General features: G+C 40.9%; 1 protein-coding gene across 2 annotated transcripts; it reads left to right on the plus strand.

Annotated features, from left to right (window-relative positions):
- The first annotated feature begins 2795 nt into the window (after positions 1-2795).
- Positions 2796-20398, plus strand: LOC110502514 (SPARC). 2 transcript variants are annotated; one of them, XM_021580582.3, is made up of 10 exons: positions 2796-2939; positions 3920-4173; positions 4626-4706; positions 13309-13381; positions 13536-13647; positions 14521-14639; positions 14737-14891; positions 15437-15549; positions 19871-19965; positions 20111-20398. In XM_021580582.3, exons 2-10 carry the CDS (start codon positions 4042-4044, stop codon positions 20164-20166), a joined length of 936 nt encoding a protein of 311 aa, XP_021436257.2. In that variant the 5' UTR covers positions 2796-2939; positions 3920-4041; the 3' UTR covers positions 20167-20398. The 2 variants fall into 2 exon arrangements, with proteins under 2 accessions (XP_021436257.2, XP_090074121.1); XM_090217995.1 differs by lacking the exon at positions 3920-4173.
- The last annotated feature ends 705 nt before the right edge of the window (positions 20399-21103 follow it).

Genomic DNA, 21103 nt, shown 5'->3' on the forward strand with positions numbered 1-21103 from the left:
TACTGGATCTGACTGGTATGTGATACGGTTTCACACACTGCCAATGAAAGACTGTGGGTATGAGAAATGCATGCACATATATACACAGACACACACAAACAGACACACCCAATGAGAGAGACCCTAATACTACAGGTTGGGGGAGGTCCTACATGGGCAGACCCTCAGTGGAGACAGTCAGCTGTTGTGGGGTAGTGTGGTCGTAAACACAACATAGCCAACGCAGAAGCAGGATGGGGCCTACACAAACAGGTGCCAGGGGAACACACACGGAGATATGTGGAAGTGGAAGAGAAAACATCCACCAGAGCATCAATATATGTCCAGCTCACTAGTAGATATGAGGTGATGATACAGGCAGCTTAGCACTGTCTCGGTTATCTATTTCACTTGGCAGACAGTGTCAAGTGTCAATCGAGAATAACAGGTCTTGGTAGATTGTGTATCGGGATCATGTGTATTTGGTGCTCTCTTATACAAATGTGAACCAAAATTCAAGACACTTATAACCCTATAATTGTGAAACTCACACTATAAACTAATTCAAAAGCTTGAATGAAATACTCTTATTTATCCATCAATGAACTGACAAATTACATAAATCCCTCGGTTCTTTTTATAGCACTATTACATAAATATCTAAGCATAACATAAACATTCATGGTAAAATAACTTTTCCAGGAGATGTTTTGAGACACACCCCCAGGGTTATAACGTTGCATAAAACATGGTGCGTCTTCTGCATGGCTGGTGAGCAGTAGGGAGAGAGAGCGATTTTACTATTGGCCATAGGATGCTCGGTTGACGGATGAGAGCATAGTAGGTCGACGTGAGTTGTGAATCATGGCTAGACCCAGCAGACTGTCTGAATAGATTATATTAGATGAGTTTAATAGTCAAATGCGCAGGGTCGCAGATGTAATTGCAGGGTACAGTTACATTTTTAAGCTCTGAGCTCTAACAGCGCAAGTCAAAAATAGTGACTAAACACAACAGTCAAGAGAGACAGGAGAACAACCATATGAGCCATTGCATTGACTCAAGTTTTGATACTATGGACATTTCAGAAAATATCATATGTCTTTGAGTAAATGGCAAATGTAACCTCATTGACAAGTTGCCCATGTATTGTACTTCATATGATTTACTCTTCTACAGAAGGTCTTAAGGGCTAACCTTTAATAATGACTTACTGACATGTTATTGTTGTTATCATGTTAATATTATGTCTATATACAGTATCTCCTCTTTCCATATGACAGGAGACATGTGCAGAAAACCATGGATAAAGAAAATTACAACAGTGTAAACAGATTCATTTGAGGTACAATATGGTAGGATTTTGAAATAGCATAGTGATTAGAAAAAGTGTGATATTGACTCTTACCTGGAAGGGCAGAGTTAAATGTTTACTGGGTCCACATTCCAAAGAAGATAATTGTCAGATGAAGGAAGTGGCTACTGTCCTGAAGTTGAAGTAATCCTTTTGTTATCACCAAGTTTGTTTCTCTATATAAGAACAGTTTTCTTTAGAATGTTAACAATAAGTGGAAATACTAACACAATTGGCAGAAAGAGGATTTAAACCGCCTTTTCTCAAAGCCTACTAGCCTATTCATGTTGTTAATTATATTAACGTTGAAATGTGGTTCCAATTCAACTATTGCAATAGGCCTAATGTAAAGAACATTTTAAATATCCCCAGGTTGCAGTGTGGCGAAGATAAACGCAAACTACAGCGGAGTATTACGCGCTGTCAACACCGATAGGCTACAATGTAACGATAAAGTCAAATTATCTCATGCAGAGAATCAATGTATCCACGTGGACGTGCCGTGAAGTAACTGAAATGTCCACCAGAAAACAAACGTTTTCGATGAAAATTAAATCCTACATTACAGTTCGGCCGAATTCCCAGAAGAAATGCATGATTTTGTATCATTTCAAAAACATCAATTTCTACTCGATTTTGCGGAGCGCGCCGAAGTCACCTGGCTTGGCGACACCTCTAATCTCAACGTGTACGATAATAAGTGGTGCAAATTGTTTGTTTCATAAAACGACCGTTTGACCGGTGCGATAGCAGAAGTACAAGGCTTTGGAAATGTTGTAGGCCTATCTTTATATTCATTTAAATAAATAGGCTACCTGTTTTTCAGCCCTCACCCAGCTTCGACGCTGAAGCCAGCTGTCATACTTTCCTCCCGCCCTCAGTAAAGGTGCGCGCGCTCACTGGTCTCAGGTTTTGTGCACATTTTGGGATATAAACTGCTACAGTATAGATAGCAGGCTTATGCTACCATAATGTGTTATCAGAGTGTAGGGTGTATATAAAATTTGCAAAAAATACATGTAATCATGGAAATAAGGGATTGAAGAATTTCTCTCACTCACACACTCACACAACCACTCTCTCACACAAACTCTGAACGGTTTTCAGAGGGATGACAGTACATGTTTTTTTTTCCACTCGTTGGCTCTCAAATCCCATTTGACGATCATGCGTTTGAAGTTTCAGAAGGTCATGACATTTTAATCTAGTGAGAAATCTGAGAGCTTTTAATTCAGAAAGAAAATAGAGAAATTAGGTTAGCTAACTCAAAGTTTGGAATAATAATTGAGGTTCTGCTGTTGGACCATGTACTGTATACAGACAGTACCATCAACAAATTAGTTCCCCCAAAATATAGCAGTCGTGCATCATAATGGCCACTAGGTGACAGTGTTAAGCTTCTCCTGACATTGATACCCTAGCTCCCTCAAATTCAACTCTGGACCTTGAAGCCAGTTCCACTGCATTTTTTCATTGTTCTCCTCGAATCAGGGACTGATTTAGACCTGGGACACCAGCTGTGTGCTATTACTTATTAAGTAAGACAGAAAACCAGCAGGCTTTGGACTTCGTAGGGTAAGAGTTGAATACCCCTGCGGCCTACTCAGTAAGTCATTCTCCACATTTTTTACATTTTAGTAATTTATAGTGCATTCATCTGAAGATAGCTAGGTGGGACAACCACATATCACAGTCATAGTAAGTACATTTTTCCTCAATAAAAGTAGCTATCAGTAAAGTCAGTGCTAGTAGAGGGGAAAAGAGTCAAGTACGAGTGTTAGTTCACAAAAGGCTTTTTTTGTGTGTTGGGGGGGTACGAGAGGGGGGTTGCTATGAGATTATTTAAGATACTCTTAGAGAGGTAGGGTTTCAGATGTAGATGTTTTCGGAAGATAGGCAGGGACTCTGATGTGAGGGAAGCTGGTTCCACCATTAAGGTGCCATGACAGAGAAGAGCTTGGACTGGGCTAAGCGGGAGCTTCCCTCCCTACATCAGTATCTTCAGCCCTGACAAACTGTGTAAAGTTTGTTCCTTTATGAGGATTGATGAAGATAAATGTATGTTCATACCTATGAGGTTCTCTGAAAATGGAGGATAGTAATTGCTATGGGCTTTATTCTTTCACAACACTGAACATACAAACGTTGCTATTATCCCCATTCACCTCTGCAGTGTATTTGAGGTGTGCACGATGACCGGTTTGTAAGGAAGGGAAACTGGTTCTCATTGAGGTTGGCACTCGTTCACAGACATATTTACAGGCCAGAGAACACATGGGCTCAGCCAATAAATCTCTCTGTCTCTCTGTCTCTCTGTCTCTCTGTCTCTCTGTCTCTCTGTCTCTCTGTCTCTGTCTCTCTCTCTGTCTCTTGCTCTCCTCCATCTCTCTCACTCATTCACTCACTCTCTTCCTCTTTTTTTAAATCATAGGTTCAGTTAAGCCCTATTCATACACTCTCTCACAATAGTTACCTTTACCTATGTCTTAAATAGCATTTTCTGTTTTTGTCTAATTGATTGACTGCCTAATGACTGAAGTATTTTGCTCTGAGTATTTTGGGTCTGCTGATGTGGCCTCTCAACAGGGGGATAATGTGAACTGAAGTGAGAGAACATTTCGGTAAGAGGAGGAGGCAGAAAGAAGGGAGGAGGGAGAGATAAGGTGAAAATGTAAAAATAGACAATCAAATAAAAGGAGAGAGAAAGTATGGGAGCAGATTTGGACCATAAAAACAGATACCTTCAAAAGGTGTGTGAAAAGGAGAGGGAAAGCTATGCAGCTGGCAAGACGCAGGAGAACAAGGAAAATAGCAACGGAGGACAGAAGCAAGTGAAACTGGTAAGATTTTTGAAGCAGTGGAGGAACATGACTTGTTCCATATAATGACTTCCTCTGTTGATGTCTAATGTCCTCTCCATGTAACTCAATCTGGCTTCTACAGTACAGTAATGGGAAATTATTGCTTTCTTCTGACTGAGCTTCATTGTTTTATTCTACATTATTGGAATGACTGTTAAATAATGGAGGGAAATTACAATAAATGAGCTGCATTAGGGAAGGAGATAATTAAGAAATATGTGTCTGTTATCCAAGCATTTATGGATAAATTGACAATCTGAAAGTTGTATTTGTCTTTCACTCCTCCGTAACTTCGGTTGTTTTACAGTCTATGCATAAAAATAATTTCAAAGGATATTGTTTAAATGCTAAGATTTTTTTATTTACATTTGATATACAAGTGGTATAACAGATGAATTGACCTGTTAGAAACTCCTTTCTCCCGTGGTCAGCCTGCCATCTTGACCACAATGCACCTGACTATAAACCTGCTCTGCCTGCTGGTCCTGACCTTTCACCTTGACCTGGCCATGGTGAGTATAACATTTCTCCTCATTACATTAGGAGGCTGGGACCTGTTCAAAAGAGTACAATGTTACAGAAGATTCAGACAAATGTTACCGACGGTTATAGAACATACACTATGATTGTCTGTCTGTCACAGTTTATGGTCTGTCATGTATAATACTAAATGTTGTAAGCTCTATTCATTACATATTTATCTTCAGCGTTCTAAATGTTTCATCTCACTGAATACACCCCTGGTAACCTGAGAAATGTATATTTCCATCCCAGGTGGGACTGTTATACATTGAGGACTGTTCATAGAAGTCAATGCATACTGCATAACGTGTGTACAGCTGAGGAAATCCCTTGGCATGTCAAAACAACAGAAGGAAAAATATTTGGGCCTACAGAAGTAGGAAAGCTTGTAGCATGCACATTGAGAAATGGTCCCACATTTTGGAATTAGATGGAGGTAAACCAACATGTATCTGTTTGTTATTGAAATGGAATTGAGTTGGAGTTTAAATGGCGATACATTTGTGTTAAATTGGGCTTTGGGAGCTGAGGCTCCAGAATTTTGGGTCACAATACACCTGTTTCTCATTAGAATGGAGCATATGTTCAGGGCAGATGTGGGTCTGGCTCAGACTACAAAGACCCTGGTAGTAGATTGAGGATAGATTCAGGGGTGGGGGGCTGTTCTGTGCCAGTCAAGCTTCCATATACTACAAAAAAGTCATCAATCTAAATAGCTTCCATATATAAAGTGAAATAGCTTATGGACACTGGATTGGCTTGAATAATTGTTTTATTATTATCAGTAGCAGACTGATAATGTTGATGGGGCCGTGGTGGAGCGGGTTGAGACCTTCAAATTCCTCTGTGTCCACATCACTAAGGAATTAATATGGTCCACACACTGCTGGGATCCGGCACCTCTCCATTTTGGACTGTTTTGTTCAGGTGTTGTCCCGAAAAGCTAACCCCCCTACCAGAACTCTCACCCCTTCGCGAAACTCGCACGCACTCAATTCTTCATTGCTGCTACTTGATTGTTAGTTGAGATTTCTGATCATGTTAGGCTGCATTTCATTAAATTATTTTGTCGGTTTGATCGCGTGGGAGACACTAGTAATGTCTGCAGATTTTCGGTTTGGCTATTTGTTTCAAGTGTATTAGTCTATAAATAAATCTCTTTGCCAAAATTTGTCCTCTCTCCCGTGTCTTATTCGACTAATAGTTGTTCTAAAATGTTTATTGCTTACCTACATTTTACTCCCTCTGTTTAATATAACACACATACATTAGTTATTCATTTTGGTTAACTATCCTGATGTGAAGTTTGTTCTATAGAAAGTATTTGACTCTGATGTGTGCCACAGAAAGTACTTGACTCTAGCCACAAAATTAAGGGAATTAAAAGGGGGGAGGGGAGTTTTGGCAAGGCTATTTTCTTGCCTGCTGAAATTCTCTTTCAACCCCCCCCCCCCCCCATTTTGGTCATGTTAACCACTATTGTGTGCCACAGAAAGCAAAATTAGATTATAAAGAAACATATACAATTTGTAATCTTTAAGAAATTAAAGATAATACACACATTTTATCACACAATAACACAAAAACCTCACAGAAAGTTAGTTTGTTAACAAACATTAAATATGAAATACAAATGTAAATATTTGCCTAATAAGATATAAAATGACATATTAAAAGACAATAAATAACATAAACAAATTAGAAAGTTGCAACAGCTCGACTGAACATTTCGTCCACTTTTTACAGATAGTTTTCCAGGTGATACCGTCGCCTGGACCTCAAGCCTAACCTAGTCCTCACAGGCAGCGCAGACATAATCCTCCAATGATGGGATGGTTTTCATACAGGACTGGTGGAACCATCATGGGCAGCAGTCACAGCCAATCTGAAATGTATGATGAAAAATGTTAATATATTTAAAACTTTAAATACATTTTTTTGAATTACCATATATTTAATTATCAGACAAAGCGGAAAATACTACCTTTTAGAAATATTACTGCTTATACAAGTTTGTACTCATAAAAATTTGCCTTTTAGAAGTGAACAAGCAGTTAGTTTTCACACAGTTAGTGTCTTCCTCATTATTGTTCACCTCCCCACAGAAGTAGCACAGCTGGCTCAGGTCATCTAGCAAAACATAATGTCAAGTAGTCTACACATCTTTACATGTATTTTTCTGACAAAACGGGGAACAGAGAACAAGGGAATAGTATAGGTTTCTTGTAACAAAATTATTTAAATACATGTGTTTTAGTGGCCCTCTAGTCGTTGGATCAAAGAACCTTGAAAGATCCATATAAATGTGTTTTTAATCTATAATTATATTAAATTAGAAAATGAACATAACAGTGTTTTGGAGGAGAGTGACTGCTATTTCTTCTCTCATGATGTTAACATCTTTGTCCGTATTTGAAAAGACAATCGACTCCTCCTTCAAAACAAATTCAGCAAAATGGGAGAAAAATGCGACGAGCATTTCAGTTTTCCACAACAAAATTGTTAGAGGAAAGATAATAATTTGCAAGTATACAACGACACAGCTATAGGGTAGAGTAGGTCAGGGCGTGACTGGGGTGTTAGAACCCCACATAGTCTAGTTTATTATTTCTATGTGGGGTTCTAGATATGTTTTTCTATGTTGGTAATTGTGTATGATTCCCAATTAGATGCAGCTGGTAATCGTTGTCTCTAATTTGGGGACCATATTTAAGTAGCTGTTTTTCCCACCTATGTTTATGGGAAATTGTTTTGAGTTAGTGCACGTAGAATCTCTGTTACGGTTTGTTGTTAGTTTGTTGTTTATTTGTTTTTGTCTTTGCTTAGTTTCACTTTCTATTAGTAATGTGGAACTCAACATCTGCTGCGCTTTGGTCTGACATTTATTCTAGCGAACGTGACTACTATAATTTGACAATTCTGTTTTGCCTTTTAGTCAGTATATTTTCAGTAGGTTAATTGTGCATTACCTATACTCTCATTCTTACTTTCAAGGCAAAGATCCCACAAGAAGTAACATCTTGTTGGCATGGGTGAGGAAGGGTACCACACGCCCATCTGGAGATATTACTACACTTCTCTCTCAGGAATGATCTGAACATACAGTTGAAGTCGGAAGTTTACATACACCTTAGCCAAAGACATTTAAACTCAGTTTTTCACAATCCCTGACATTTAATCCTTGTAAAAATTCACCACTTCATTTTAAGAATGTAAAATGTCAGAATAATAGTATAGAGTGTTTTATTTCAGATTTTATTTCTTTCATCACATTCCAAGTGGGTCAGAAGTTTACATACACTCAATTAGTATTTGATACCATTGCCTTTAAATTGTTTAACTTGGGTGAAATGTTTTGGGTAGCCTTCCACAAGCTTCCCACAATAAGTTGGGTGAATTTGGGCCCATTCCTCCTGACAGAGCTGGTGTAACTGAGTCAGGTTAGTCGGCCTCCTTGCTCGCACATGCTTTTTCAGTTCTGCCCAAAAATGTTCTATAGGATTGAGGTCAGGGCTTTGTGATGGCCACTCCAATACCTTGACTTTATTGTCCTTAAGCCATTTTGCCACAACTTTGGAAGTATGATTGGTGTCATTGTCCATTTAGAAGACCCATTTGCGACCAATGTCTTGATGTTGCTTCAATATATCCACAGAATATTAATTTCTCATGATGCCATCTATTTTGTGAAGTGCAGCAGTCCCTCCTGCAGAAAAGCACCCCACAACATGATGCTGCCACCCCCATGCTTTTTGGGATGGTGGTGTTTGGCTTGCAATCCTCCCCTTGTTCCTCTGAACATAACAATCGTCAATTTTGCCAAACAGTTCTATTTTTGTTTCATCAGACCAGGGGACATTTCACCCAAAAGTACTATCTTTGTCCCCATGTGCAGTTGCAAACTGTAGTCTGCCTTATTTTGTGGCAGTTTTGGAGCAGTTGCTTCTTCCTTGCTGAACGGCCTTTCAGGTTATGTCGATATAGGACTAATTTTACTGTGGATATAAATACTTTTGTACCCGTTTCCTCCAGCATCTTCACAAGGTCCTTTGCTGTTGTTCTGGGATTGATTTGCACTTTTTGTACCAAAGTACGTTCATCTTTAGGAGACAGAACGCGTCTCCTTCCTAAGTGGTACGACGGCTGCGTTGTGCCATGGTGTTTATACTTGCGTACTATTGTTTGTACAGATGAACGTGGTACCTTCAGGCATTTGGAAATTGATCCCAAGGCTGGACCAGACTTGGGAAGGTCTACAATTTTCAAGGTAGGGCTTGAAATACAACCACAGGTACACCTCCAACTGACTCAAATGATGTCAATTAGCCAATCAGAAGCTTCTAAAGCCATGACGTCTTTTTCTGGAATTTTCCAAGCTGTTTAAAGGCACAGTCAACTTAGTGTATGTGAACCTCTGACCCACTGGAATTGTGATTGCATTTTGTGAAATAATCTGTCTGTAAGCAATTGTTGGAAAAATTACTTGTCATAAACAATGTAGATATCCTAACCGACTTGCCAAAACTATAGTTTGTTAACAAGAATTTTCGGAAGTGTATGTAAACTTCCGACTTCAACTGTTCATGTTAATTAAAGTACAGAATTTTGAAACACTTGATTACAATGTAGAGATTAATAACAGATGGGAATCTGAGAATGCAGGAATTCCAGAAGGGTGTGAGTTGAAGTAGTCAAATCTGGAGCTGACAAGGGCTGGAATGTAAATGACGTGATTATTTCGGATGATCTAACATCTAAGAATGGGCAGGCATTCCCTCAGATGGAGAGCATCTCCGTCTTGCTGATTATGTAATGTCATCCAGGTGGAAATATCACCTGCATAGCTGATGTTACGTCCGTTCTTGGAATTAGACCAAGGTGCAGTGTGATAGGCGTACATCATTCCTTTATTAATGAACACCAAGAAAAAAACAACAAAAGCTCTGTAGCGCTAAACCGCAACAATACAAAAACAAGATCCCAAACTGAAGGTGGGAAAAAGGGCTATCTAAGTATGATCCCCAATCAGAGACAACGGTAAACCAATCTGATTGGGAACCATACTAGGCCAACAAAGAAATAGACAGACTAGAATGCCCACCCAAATCACACCCTGACCTAACCAAATGGAGAAATAAAAAGGCTCTCTAAGGTCAGGGTGTGACAGATGTAGGAAAAGAGATGTCCTGTGAATCTGTATATGTACTGTACATATGTGTGTGTATATATACCTTGCTATATCTTTTTTGTGTTTTAATTTCTATTATTATTATCATTATTGTGTTTTGTGGTTGAGAGGTGGGGGGAGGACCAATTGGGGAGGGGATTCTTCATGGAGGCACATTCAGTCATAGTTTTGTTTATTATTGTCGCGCCCTGGCCATAGAGGCTTTTATTCTCTATTTTGGTTAGGCCAGGGTGTGACTAGGGTGGGCATTCTAGTTTCTTTATTTCTATGTTTTCTATTTCTTTGTTTGGCCGGGTGTGGTTCTCAATCAGAGGCAGCTGTCTATTGTTGTCTCTGATTGAGAACCATACTTAGGTAGCCCTTTTTTTTCCCACCTGTCTTTGTGGGAAGTTGTCTTTGTTTGTAGGGCACATAGCCTTTAGCTTCACAGTTTGTTTTTGTAGTGTTTGCTGGGGTTTTTCGGTGTCTATTTCCCTAAATAAAATAAAATGTACGCTCACCACGCTGCACCTTGGTCCTCTTCTTTTAACGGCAGTGACAATTATACTATTATACATTTATTTTTTATATATATTTTTTTCTCTTATAACAGTTTACTGTGATTATGGATATGCACTCATGTTGACTTATATATTTGAACTTTATTTTTTGCCCGGAGTACAAATTTCAGATTTATTATTGTTTATTTATTATTACTTTTAAAAAGTCAAAAGAAAATGTAGGAAAAGCACCATGGGATGGGCGATTTGAGGGATGGGTAGAGAGAACAGTAAACGGCTCTGAAAACAATTATTGCTGAAATAACCTCTTCCTTTGTAGTCTAATACTTCCTGTGGCACAAATCAGAGGGCATGATAGGTCACCAAAAATGATTAAAATAGCCAAACCGAAAACTGCAGACATTATTAGTGCCGCCCTGCGATTAACCAACATAAGCATTTTTTTTTAATGAAAAGCAGCCAAACGTGATCAGAAATTTAAACTAGTAAGCAAGTCTCATCAATGAAGAATTGAGTGTGTGTGCGTTCAAGCAAGTCGCAGCAATGAAGAATTGAGGGGGTGGGGGGTATTTCTGGCAGGGGGGAGCTTTTCCGCACAACACTGGAACCTATTTGGCCGGATCCGGTACCTCTCGTGGCATGAGAAATAATTTTCTGTTTTTTCAATGTAAAAATTCCTCTGCCTTTTGATATTCCCAAACCCGCAAAAAAATTACGTGGAAAAAGTAGATTTTCAGCCGGGGCCTAATATTGTAAAGGTTGATTCAGGATGGGCCTGCCTGGGTTTATCATGGGCTACAATGCTCAACATTGTAACCTATGATTTCAGACAAACGCTTGGCTGTGGCTGTGTGAGAAGCAGCCAGTACAGTTTCTCTCACACAGCTAGAATGAGATTCACTTTATATGATCTCTCTCCCTCACTGCTCAGCCTGCAACTCTCATCTCTCCAGCATTGCACTTCATCTATTTCCTTATAGAATTGCGCGAAGGGTTGTGAAGGAACTGCAGCACCCCTGATAAATTGAAATACATTTGCTAAAAGTATATCATTACTGTTGTCTGTTCAGAAATACATGAAATTATTCAGAATAGGCAACTACACCATGAGAAGGCCTATAATTTAGCAACAGCAGATCAATAGCATTTTTTAAAAAATTACCTAGCTGTTGATTGTAGCCCAATAACAGGAATAGTCTACAGTCAGGAACGTGTGACAAATCTGTCTTTGAAAAAACCGCATGCAGACAAAACAGGCCTTTTGCAATATTTCAAATTCAATTGAGGGAAAACACAGGTTGGAAAGCAAATGGCTCCTGCTGAAAAGAGAATACTCTATGCTGTAGGCTACCTAAATATTTGATCAACTTCCAAATATTGTTTTACAAAGAAAAACAAGAGATATAGGCTTTTGGCAGGAGCCATCAGCCATTGCCATTTTTAGGACTAATTTCCTTCTCATATTGTATCCTACAATATGTGTCTCCGAACACCTGGGCCTAGGCTATTGATGGATTCAAGACAAGGTTGGTTTTATTGATTTCAGATTCTCAGTTTGTCAGTGTCAAAGTGCCATTTCGATGTGTGTGGTATTAAAAAAATACTCTGCCAAAGTCTCCATTCATGTAAAATTATGTAGATTTGAATTAAATGCATTTATAAAAGGTCACATTTTTCCTGCACCCTAGGCTACTAATAATGTGCCTCTACTCTACTGTTCTATGCCACTACACAAATGAGATGATATGCATGCAATGCTTTACTATTAAGGTGATTTCTATTTTTTAATTTTTATTGTATTGCATTCTGGTACCTCATAACTCCCCAGGTCACCCCTTTCTCACGCTTACTTTTTGTTCTGGAACCTCCCAATTCACAAATGCAGCACTGGAAAGCACCTCTTCCCCCTCCAGAAGGCTGAGATTTGGCATGGGCCCTCAGATCCTCAAAAAGTTATACAGCTGCACCATTGAGAGTATCTTGACTGATGGCAACTGCAAGACCGCAAGGCACTACAAAGGGTGATGAGTACGGCCCAGTATATCACTGGGGCGGAGCTCCCTGCCATCCAGGACCTCCATACCAGGCGGTGTAATAGGAAGGCCAAAACATTTTCAAAGACTCCAGCCACCCAAGCTATAGACTGTTCTCACCGATACCACACGGAAAACAGTACCAGTGCACCAAGTCTGGAACCAGTAGGACCCTAAACAGCTTTTACCCCCAAGCCATAAGACTGCTAAACAAGACTGCAAAATGGCTAATGAAATGGCTACATGCTGCTGCTGCTACTGTCTATCTATCCAATTGCTCAGTCACTTTAACCCTACCTATATGCAAATAACTACCTCAATTACCTCGTACATCAACTCGGTACTGGTACTCCCTGAATATAGCCATGTTATTTTGATATAGCCATGTATTTTGATATAGCCATTGATATAGCCAATATAGCCATGTTATTCACAGTGTATTTCTTTGTGTCCCTATTTCTATTTTATTTTTTATCTTTAACTCTGCATTGCTGCAGAAGGACCCTGTTGTTTATGAAGCTTGTGACAAGTAAAATATGATTTTATTTCATTTTATTTAGACAGGCAGGCATGTACATATGTATTATGGCTGAAGAGACTTGTTTGGGAGGCTCTGACTGTTGCTTGGCCTCTATTTGTCTGAGAACCAACCATCTAAAATATAATTTAAAAAAAAGTTTCTCCAGAACACAGCCATTGACGTTATCAACTCATGTTGAGTGGAAAGGGCCTCAAATATGCTGTACTAGTACAGCGGCCTCAAAGATCACAACATAAAGAGACAAACACATGTTCTGGGTCTATTCAATGTTACAAACTGATAACAGAGCTGTCTGTCTCTTTTTGCTCCTGAATTCTGTGGGTTGTTCAGGGAGGAAGATCCCAGCGCAAACAAAGGCAGGCTGAGGACAGTCTAAGACCATACCTGGGAAGAGTGGACCCAGGTGAGACAAGTCTGCCATCATTGTTAACTTTGTCCTAGTTGATTTATATCCAACATTAAATTCATGCACAAACTCAGTAAATATTTAACGCCTAGTGACAGTCACTTCCTCCACTGTTTCCCTTTTCCTCCCTCCATCCCTCCCCATGTCCCAGTCCAACTGTGTGAGCTGCTGAAGTGTCACAGTCCAATGGGCTCCTGGTGCCAAGTGGTGCAGGACAACGAAGTCCTCGTCCCAAAGTGTGTGTGTCCGAAGACCTGCCCACGGTAGGGCCACACCACAAACTTAATTCAGTTGTATTCAAGACAGGTGCATTACACCGATTTAATATTGTAAGGCAAAATATTGTGGTTGCACAACATTGCGATGTTGACACGGCTCATTTTCATAAATTACGAACCTATTGCATTAACTATTCAAATCGACACAAACATGAAATTATGTCTGGTAGTACATTTGCTGAAAGTTAATGACCATTACAAACCAGAATCATGGAGATAGCTGTTACTTTCATCCCAAGGCTGTATAACTCCCACCCTGCCAGCAGGTACAATGGTAACTTTGTGGGAGTTCTATTCTCGGTCTGTTTCATTTCAACTAATTTACGCCAGAAATGTAATTCCAGTTGCTAATGGTCGAGGACATGTATAAGTTGTTTGTCATTAAAAGAAATGGTGTCTCTAGCTCTATCAATCTCTGAGTAACTTTCGTCCCCGTTCTCCCTTACAGTAACACTTCTTCAAAATAGTCAGAATCAACCTAAGATCAAGAAATTGGTCATTATTTAGACATTTTTGCAGGTCTTAGTCATGCAATCTAACTAAGATGTTTGGTGCAGTATTTCTCAAGTGAAAATAATTGCTTGAAAACCAGTCATCAGTCATTGAATGACAGCAAACACTTTAATGAAGAATCCCTACTGTTGACAGATCACTGGCGAAGAGGCGTAGACTTTGGCTATCGAACTTCAGCTTGCCTCAAGAAAAAATTGTGTGCTCGAACAGCCCAAAGAAAACCTGCCAAACACCAAAATGAACAAAAAACATCACAAAATGTGTCAAAATATATGCGCAAACTGTTTCGATCAATAAGGAAATGTAAGCTTTATTCATTACGCGTGTAATGATTTGTGTGTGCAGGCAGGGGGCACCAGTGTGCAGTGTTCTGGGAAAGACCTATGGGAATGAGTGTCTGCTGCATAGAGAAGCCTGCCGCAAGAGACGTCGCATTGGACTGGCTCATATAGGACCCTGTCTTGGTAGGACACACAAACTCACTCACAGTACTGTACCTACATAATAAGCCTTATTCATGTCCAGTTCGCACTTCATGCTTTTCTTATGTTTGTTTCCAAGTTCCCAAGGCAAACTGCACAGAGGAGGAGTATGGCCAATTCCCATACCGTCTAATGGACTGGTTCCTCCTGTTAAGTCGTATGGGAAAGTCTTATGCCCCCTATGCCCTGCCCCAGAGCTGCCTGAGCCATACCCAGCGCACCCAACTAGCCCAGGTAAGAGACAAGACAAAAGAAAAGGGCTTGGCAACTATGGTCCTGGACGGCTGCAGTGTTTGCAAGATTTATCTCTACCCAAGCGCTACTGCACCTGATTACACTTATCATGAACTATATTGAAGGGCATGAAGAGCACTTTGGCATAAGACCACTATGATTTGTGTTGTGGTGTTAAATTGCTAAGGTTAACAAGCTCCTGTTCAGCTTATTGTGTGGTCTTCCACAACTCAGAATGAGGGGGCTTACAGGAACCCCAGTATAAATAGACTGTCAATAATCACTCAATTATTCAATAAGAAAGTAAACTGGATGGTAATATTATATCCCCATCCCTGCCTTCCTGTCCTCTCACCATTCCTTTATCTATTCAACTAACCACATCCTTAACCTTCTCGTTGTCCTCCTTCCTCCTCCCTCCCACTCTGTTCAGCCTCCTTGTAGTTATTGGCAAATAGGAGAACCTGGGCATGAATGGCACATTTTTGTCATTTAATATTCTTCTGCTGAGATGTTACCTCTCTTTCCTCTCCTGAATCGTGTAGCGGCGGTTTGCCCTGCTGGACAAGAACAAGGACGGGAAGCTGAGCCAGAGGGACCTGAGGAAGTTGCGCTACAAGAGGATGCCTCTCGAGCAATGTGCTAACTTCTTCTTCCAGTGAGCCCCACTCTGAATACACATTAGACTTCACATTTACCTTATCCTCTATGCACCACATACAAATACATACAAATACAAATCCCCACTATGTTCATTACTGTCTTTATCAGTTGCCAACTATCGATATAATTTCATCTCAGTCAATAAAGAAAATACTTATCAATTAAACTTATACATTGAGAATGCTATGGAAAAATGTGACATTTGGGGAAATTAAACCAATTTGTAAATGGAATATCAAATGATTTCCTGAATGTAGAGGGTTAAAATGTCTCACCATGTCATGGCATTTACCCCATTCCATGTTGCACCTCCCTTTCACATGTGCTCTCTCCACTCCATCCTCAACAGACATCCCCTGTGCCAATCAGCCTTCTTCTGAGCCACGCTCTCCCTCTACTAACCAGTCCTCACCCTCCCCCCCCCCCCCTCAGCAAACTTAACATGTGTAAATATTTGTATGAACATAACAAGATTCAACAACTGAGACAACTGAATGTGTTCCACAGACACATGACTAACAGAGATTGAATAATGTGTCCCTGAACAAAGGGGGGGGGGGGGGGGGGGGGTCAAAATCAAAAGTAACCATCAGTGTCTGGTGTGGCCACAAGCTGCATTAATTACTGCAGTGCATCTCCTCCTCATGGACTGCACCAGATTTGCCAGTTCTTGCTGTGAGATGTTACCCCACTCTTCCACCAAGGCACCTGTAAGTTCCTGGACATTTCTGGGGGGAATGGCCCTAGCCCTCAGCCTCTGATCCAACAGGTCCCAGACGTGCTCAATTAAATTGAGATCCAGGCTCTTCACTGGCCATGGTAGAACACTGATATTCCTGTCTTGCAGCAAATCACGCACAGAATGAGCAGTAGGACTGGTGGCATTGTCATGCTGGATGGATCATGTCAGGATGAGCTTGCAGGAAGGGTACCACATGAGGGAGGAGGATGTCTTCCCTGTAACGCACAGCGTTGAGATTGCCTGCAATGACAACAAGCTCAGTCCGATGATGCTGTGACCCACCGCCCCAGACCATGACGGACCCTCCACCTCCAAATCGATCCCACTTCAGTGTACAGGCCTCGGTGTAACGCTCATTCCTTCGACGATTAATGTGAATCCGGCAATCACCCCTGGTGAGACCGCAAATCGCAAATCGTCAATGTAGAGCACTTTTTGCTAGTCCAGTCCTGTTTGTGCCCATAGGCAACGTTGTTGCCGGTGATGTCTGGTGAGGACCTGCCTTACAACATGCCTCAGTCCAGCCTCTCTCAGCCTATTGCAGACAGTCTGAGCACTGATGGAGGGATTGTGTGTTCCTGGTGTAACTCGGGCAGTTGTTGTTGCCATCCTGTTCCTGTCCTGCAGGTGTGATGTTCAGATGTACCAATCCTATGCAGGTGCTGTTACACGAGGTCTGCCACTGCGATGACAATCAGCTGTCCTGTCCATCCTGTCTCCCTATAGTGCTGTCTTAGGCATCTCACAGTATGGACATTGCAATTTATTGCCCTGGCCACATCTGCAGTCCTCATGCCTCTTTGCAGAATGCCTAAGACTCATTCACACAGATGAACAGGCACCCTGGGCCTCTTTCTTTCTGTGTTTTTCAGAGTCAGTAGAAAGGCCTCTTTAGTGTCCTAAGTTTTCATTACTGTGACCTTAGTTGCCTACCATCTGTAAGCTGTTAGTGTCTTAACAACCATTCCACAGGTGCATGTTCATTAATTGTTTATGGTTAATTGAAACAGTGTTTAACCCCTTTAAAATAAAGGTTTGTGAAGTTATTTGGAACTTTATGAATTATCTTTGAAAGACAGGGTCCTAAAAAAGGGACGTTTCTTTTTTTGAGTTTAACCATTTGCACATTGTTACAACACTGTATATATAAAGTACAAAAGGGAAAATAAGTAAACATGCATTTGGGATGTATTTCCAATTGTGTTTGTTCTTCACTGGTTGCCCTTTTCTTGTGGCAGCAGGTCACAAATATTTTTCCTGTGATGGCACACTGTGGTATTTCACCCAGTAGATATGGGAGTTTATCAAAATCTTTCCTTAAATTTGGGTCAGTCACTGTGGTCAGGTATTCTGCCACTGTGTACTCTCTGTTTAGGGCCAAATAGCATTCTAGCATCCTCTGTTTTTTTGTTAATTCTTTACAATGTGTTAAGTAATTCTCTTTTTGTTTTCTCATGATTTGGTTGGGTCTAATTGTGTTGCTGTCCTTTGGTCTGTTTGTTTGTGAACAGAGCCCCAATACCAGCTTGCTTAGGGGACTCTTCTCCAGGTTCATCTCTCTGTAGGTGATGGCTTTGTTAAGGAAGGTTTGGGTATCGCTTCCTTTTAGGTGGTTGTAGAGTTGAACGTCTCTTATCGGCCTAATTCTGCTCTGCGAGCGTTATTCGGTGTTTTACGTTGTACACTGAGGACATTTTTGCAGAATTCTGCACCCAGAGTCCCAATTTAGTGTTTGTCTCATTTTGTGAATTCTTGGTTGTTGAGCAAACCCCAGATCTCACAACCATAATGGCTAATGGGTTTTATAACTGATTCAAGTATTTTTAACCAGATCCTAATTGGTATGTCGAATTTTATGTTCCTTTTGATGGCATAGAATGCCCTTCTTGCCATGTCTCTCAGATCGTTCACAGCCTTGTAGAAGTTACCTGTCTAGATGGAATTTATATTTGTGGTCCTGGCGACTGGACCTTTTTTGGAAGACAATTATTTTGGTCTGACTGAGATTTACTGTCAGGGCCCAAGTCTGACAGAATCTGTGCAGACGATCTATGTGCTGCTGTAGGCTCTCCTTGGTTGGTGACAGAAGCACCAGATCATCAGTAGACATTTTACTTCAGATTCTAGAAGAGTGAGGCCGAGTGCTGCAGACTTTTCTAGTGCCCTCGCCAATTTGTTGATATATATGTTGAAGAGAGTGGGGCTTAAGCTGCATCCCTGTCTCACCCCACGGCCCTGTGGGAAGCAATGTGTGTGGTGTTTTGCTTATTTTAGAAGTTGTCTAGAAGGGATTGAATTTGTTGTTGCCTAATTGTTTTTGGATAGGTTTCCATACTATATTTCTTAATATTACTCAGTTCCTTTGGCTTTGATGCCTCATTATTGAATATTGCTCTGTTCAGGTAGACTGTGATTTTGCTCTGGTCTGATAGGAGTGTCAGTGGGCTGACTGTGAATGCCCTGAGAGACTCTGGGTTGAGGTTAGTGATACATTAGTCTACAGTACTGCTGCCAAGAGATGAGCTATAGGTGTACCTACCATAGGAGTCCCCTCGAACCCTACCATTGACTATGTACAAACCCAGCGTGAGACAGAGCTGCAGGAGTTGTGATCCGTTTTTGTTGGTTATGTTGTCATAGTTGTGCCTAGGGGGGCATTTGGGGGAGGGAATGCTGTCACCTCCAGGCAGGTGTTTGTCCCCCTGTATGCTGAGGGTGTCAGGTTCTTGTCCGGTTCCAGCATTTAGGACGCCACAGACATGTCCCTGGGCCTGGAAATGATTGATTTCCCCCTCCAGGATGGAGAAGCTGTCTTCATTAAAGTATGGGAATTCTAGTGGGGTATATAGGTGGCACACAGAAGGACATTTTTATCTGTTAAGGTAATTTCCTTTTTGAATTTCTCGCCAAATGTAAAATGTTCCTGTTTTGATAAATTTAATGGAGTGTGTTAGGTCTGCTCTATACCAAATTAGCATACCCCCTGAGTCCCTTCCCTGTTTCACACCTGCTTGTTTGGTGGATGGGACTACCAGCTCTCTGTAACCTAGAGGGCAGCCAGCGGGTCCATCTCATCTATACCATGTTTCTTGTAGGATGACAATGTATGTGTTTCCGATTTTTCACTATCTCTTCCATAACCCATGTCCTAATCACTATCTTTCTTCCCTACTATGTCTATTCAATCTCTGTCTCTCTCGATCTCTCACTCACCTCCCCCTCTCCCGCCTCTGTTGTAAATCTTGTGTGTGTGCTGCCAGTTTGCAGCGACAGGTTTTGTGGGAGTGGGGCTGGCCGGCTCAATGTCAAGCCATTCCCAGCAATGATAATGTTTATTACCCACTGAGCTTCCCGCTGTGTGTGGATTAGCGCAAATGGAAATGGTACCCTTCAAAGATAATGTTTCTTTGTGGGTGAAGACAAATGTCAGTCTATGCATATTGTGTGCAGATGTGTTTGTTTGCATGTGTCCTTTGTGTTTGTATGCTTAATTTTCCCTGTGTGTGTGTGTGTGTGTGTGTGTGTATTTGCAACAGTATACTTATGTTTGTTTATGTATATTCTATGTATACAGGTCATGTGACCATAACAAGAACAGTAAGGTGACCCTGCATGAATGGATCTCCTGTCTGGTGGATCGCTCAGAGAGCTGGTTCCAAAACTTCATGTGTGGGTGCAATCACTTACCCTCAATCTAAATTATGCTACATTACGTGTAGATCCTAGTGTTTCGTGTGTTTCATCTTTAATTGAACAAAATTTGATTACAGGAAATTATTTAATTACAGCAAATGTTTCTTTCTCTCTCTGACAGCTATGCAAATGGGATCCGGTAAGCTGTGTCCCATGAAGACCGACAACCACCTTTGACCTGGACAAGAACACATCTCCTCTCGCTTGTCTACATGTGCATCTGTTTATCACTGCTATCTACAATAATAAGCATACAAAATGATCCACTTTTCTCCACTTCCAGCATCATACTCCCCTAACTGTCACACTCAGTACTGTGTTTGTTTTTGACTTATGACATCTGTTTTCTGACGGTCACTGTACATTCATCTGTGTGGAGAAATGGCCTGTAATAAATGTCTGAGACCTGGCTGCCCCATTAGTGTCTGTATGGGATGGCCTGAGGAGAGAGGGGCTCATTAAGAACCAGGAGGACGTGTCGCATGGATCAAGCATCCAATTACTGTAGGAAAGAGAGGTAGAGAAAGACTCATAGAGACAGTTGGATACTATGATAGAGGGAAGAGATGGAAAAGAGATGATGGAAGGCGAGGAAGCTTAGTGTGAGACGCCGTGACCAGGGAAGGGAACGAGGGATAATGGAGGGGAGGGATCAGAAATTAGAAAAAGAACGGGAGGGGGATGGAATAGTCGGAAAGAAGTAAAGTTAGGGGGAAAATAAAGTATGTGAGAAGTTTGAGAGGTTTGATGTGGGGAATATTAGCCACAGTGTATGATATTTGTCAAGAGGAAATTTAGAAATAATGACTTCTTGTATGTCAAAGATCCAAATCATTAGCCATTAACAGGCTTATACATTCCAGTACATTCTATCATATTGAGGTATTTCAGCTGTTGCCTCAGCTTTTCCATAGCTCTAGTTTTTGTTTTGTGTGTGTGCGTACGTGTGTGTGTACTCTCAAAGATCAGTAGGGGATGTACGTGGCCCGGGGTGGGTTCTTCCGTTCCACTGGTGTCTCTGGACTAATTAGCCCTCAGATTTTGCTTCGCCGGGAGGATGGTGAGAGAGAGAGAAAGAGAGAGATATGTATTTCAATATTCAACATAGGATAGA

This window comes from Oncorhynchus mykiss, chromosome 23, assembly GCF_057628025.1.
Source record: "Oncorhynchus mykiss isolate SJ-2025 chromosome 23, ASM5762802v1, whole genome shotgun sequence".
Taxonomy (NCBI): Eukaryota; Metazoa; Chordata; class Actinopteri; order Salmoniformes; family Salmonidae; genus Oncorhynchus; species Oncorhynchus mykiss.

Excerpts from the sequence above, each read along its gene's own strand:
- LOC110502514 (XM_021580582.3), top strand. The coding sequence starts at position 4,042 with ATGGGAGCAGATTTGGACCATAAAAACAGATACCTTCAAAAGGTGTGT. Across the intron at positions 4,707-13,308 it reads TTCACCTTGACCTGGCCATG|GGAGGAAGATCCCAGCGCAA; the intron begins GTGAGTATAACA and ends TGGGTTGTTCAG. Across the intron at positions 19,966-20,110 it reads CTGGTTCCAAAACTTCATGT|CTATGCAAATGGGATCCGGT; the intron begins GTGGGTGCAATC and ends TCTCTCTGACAG.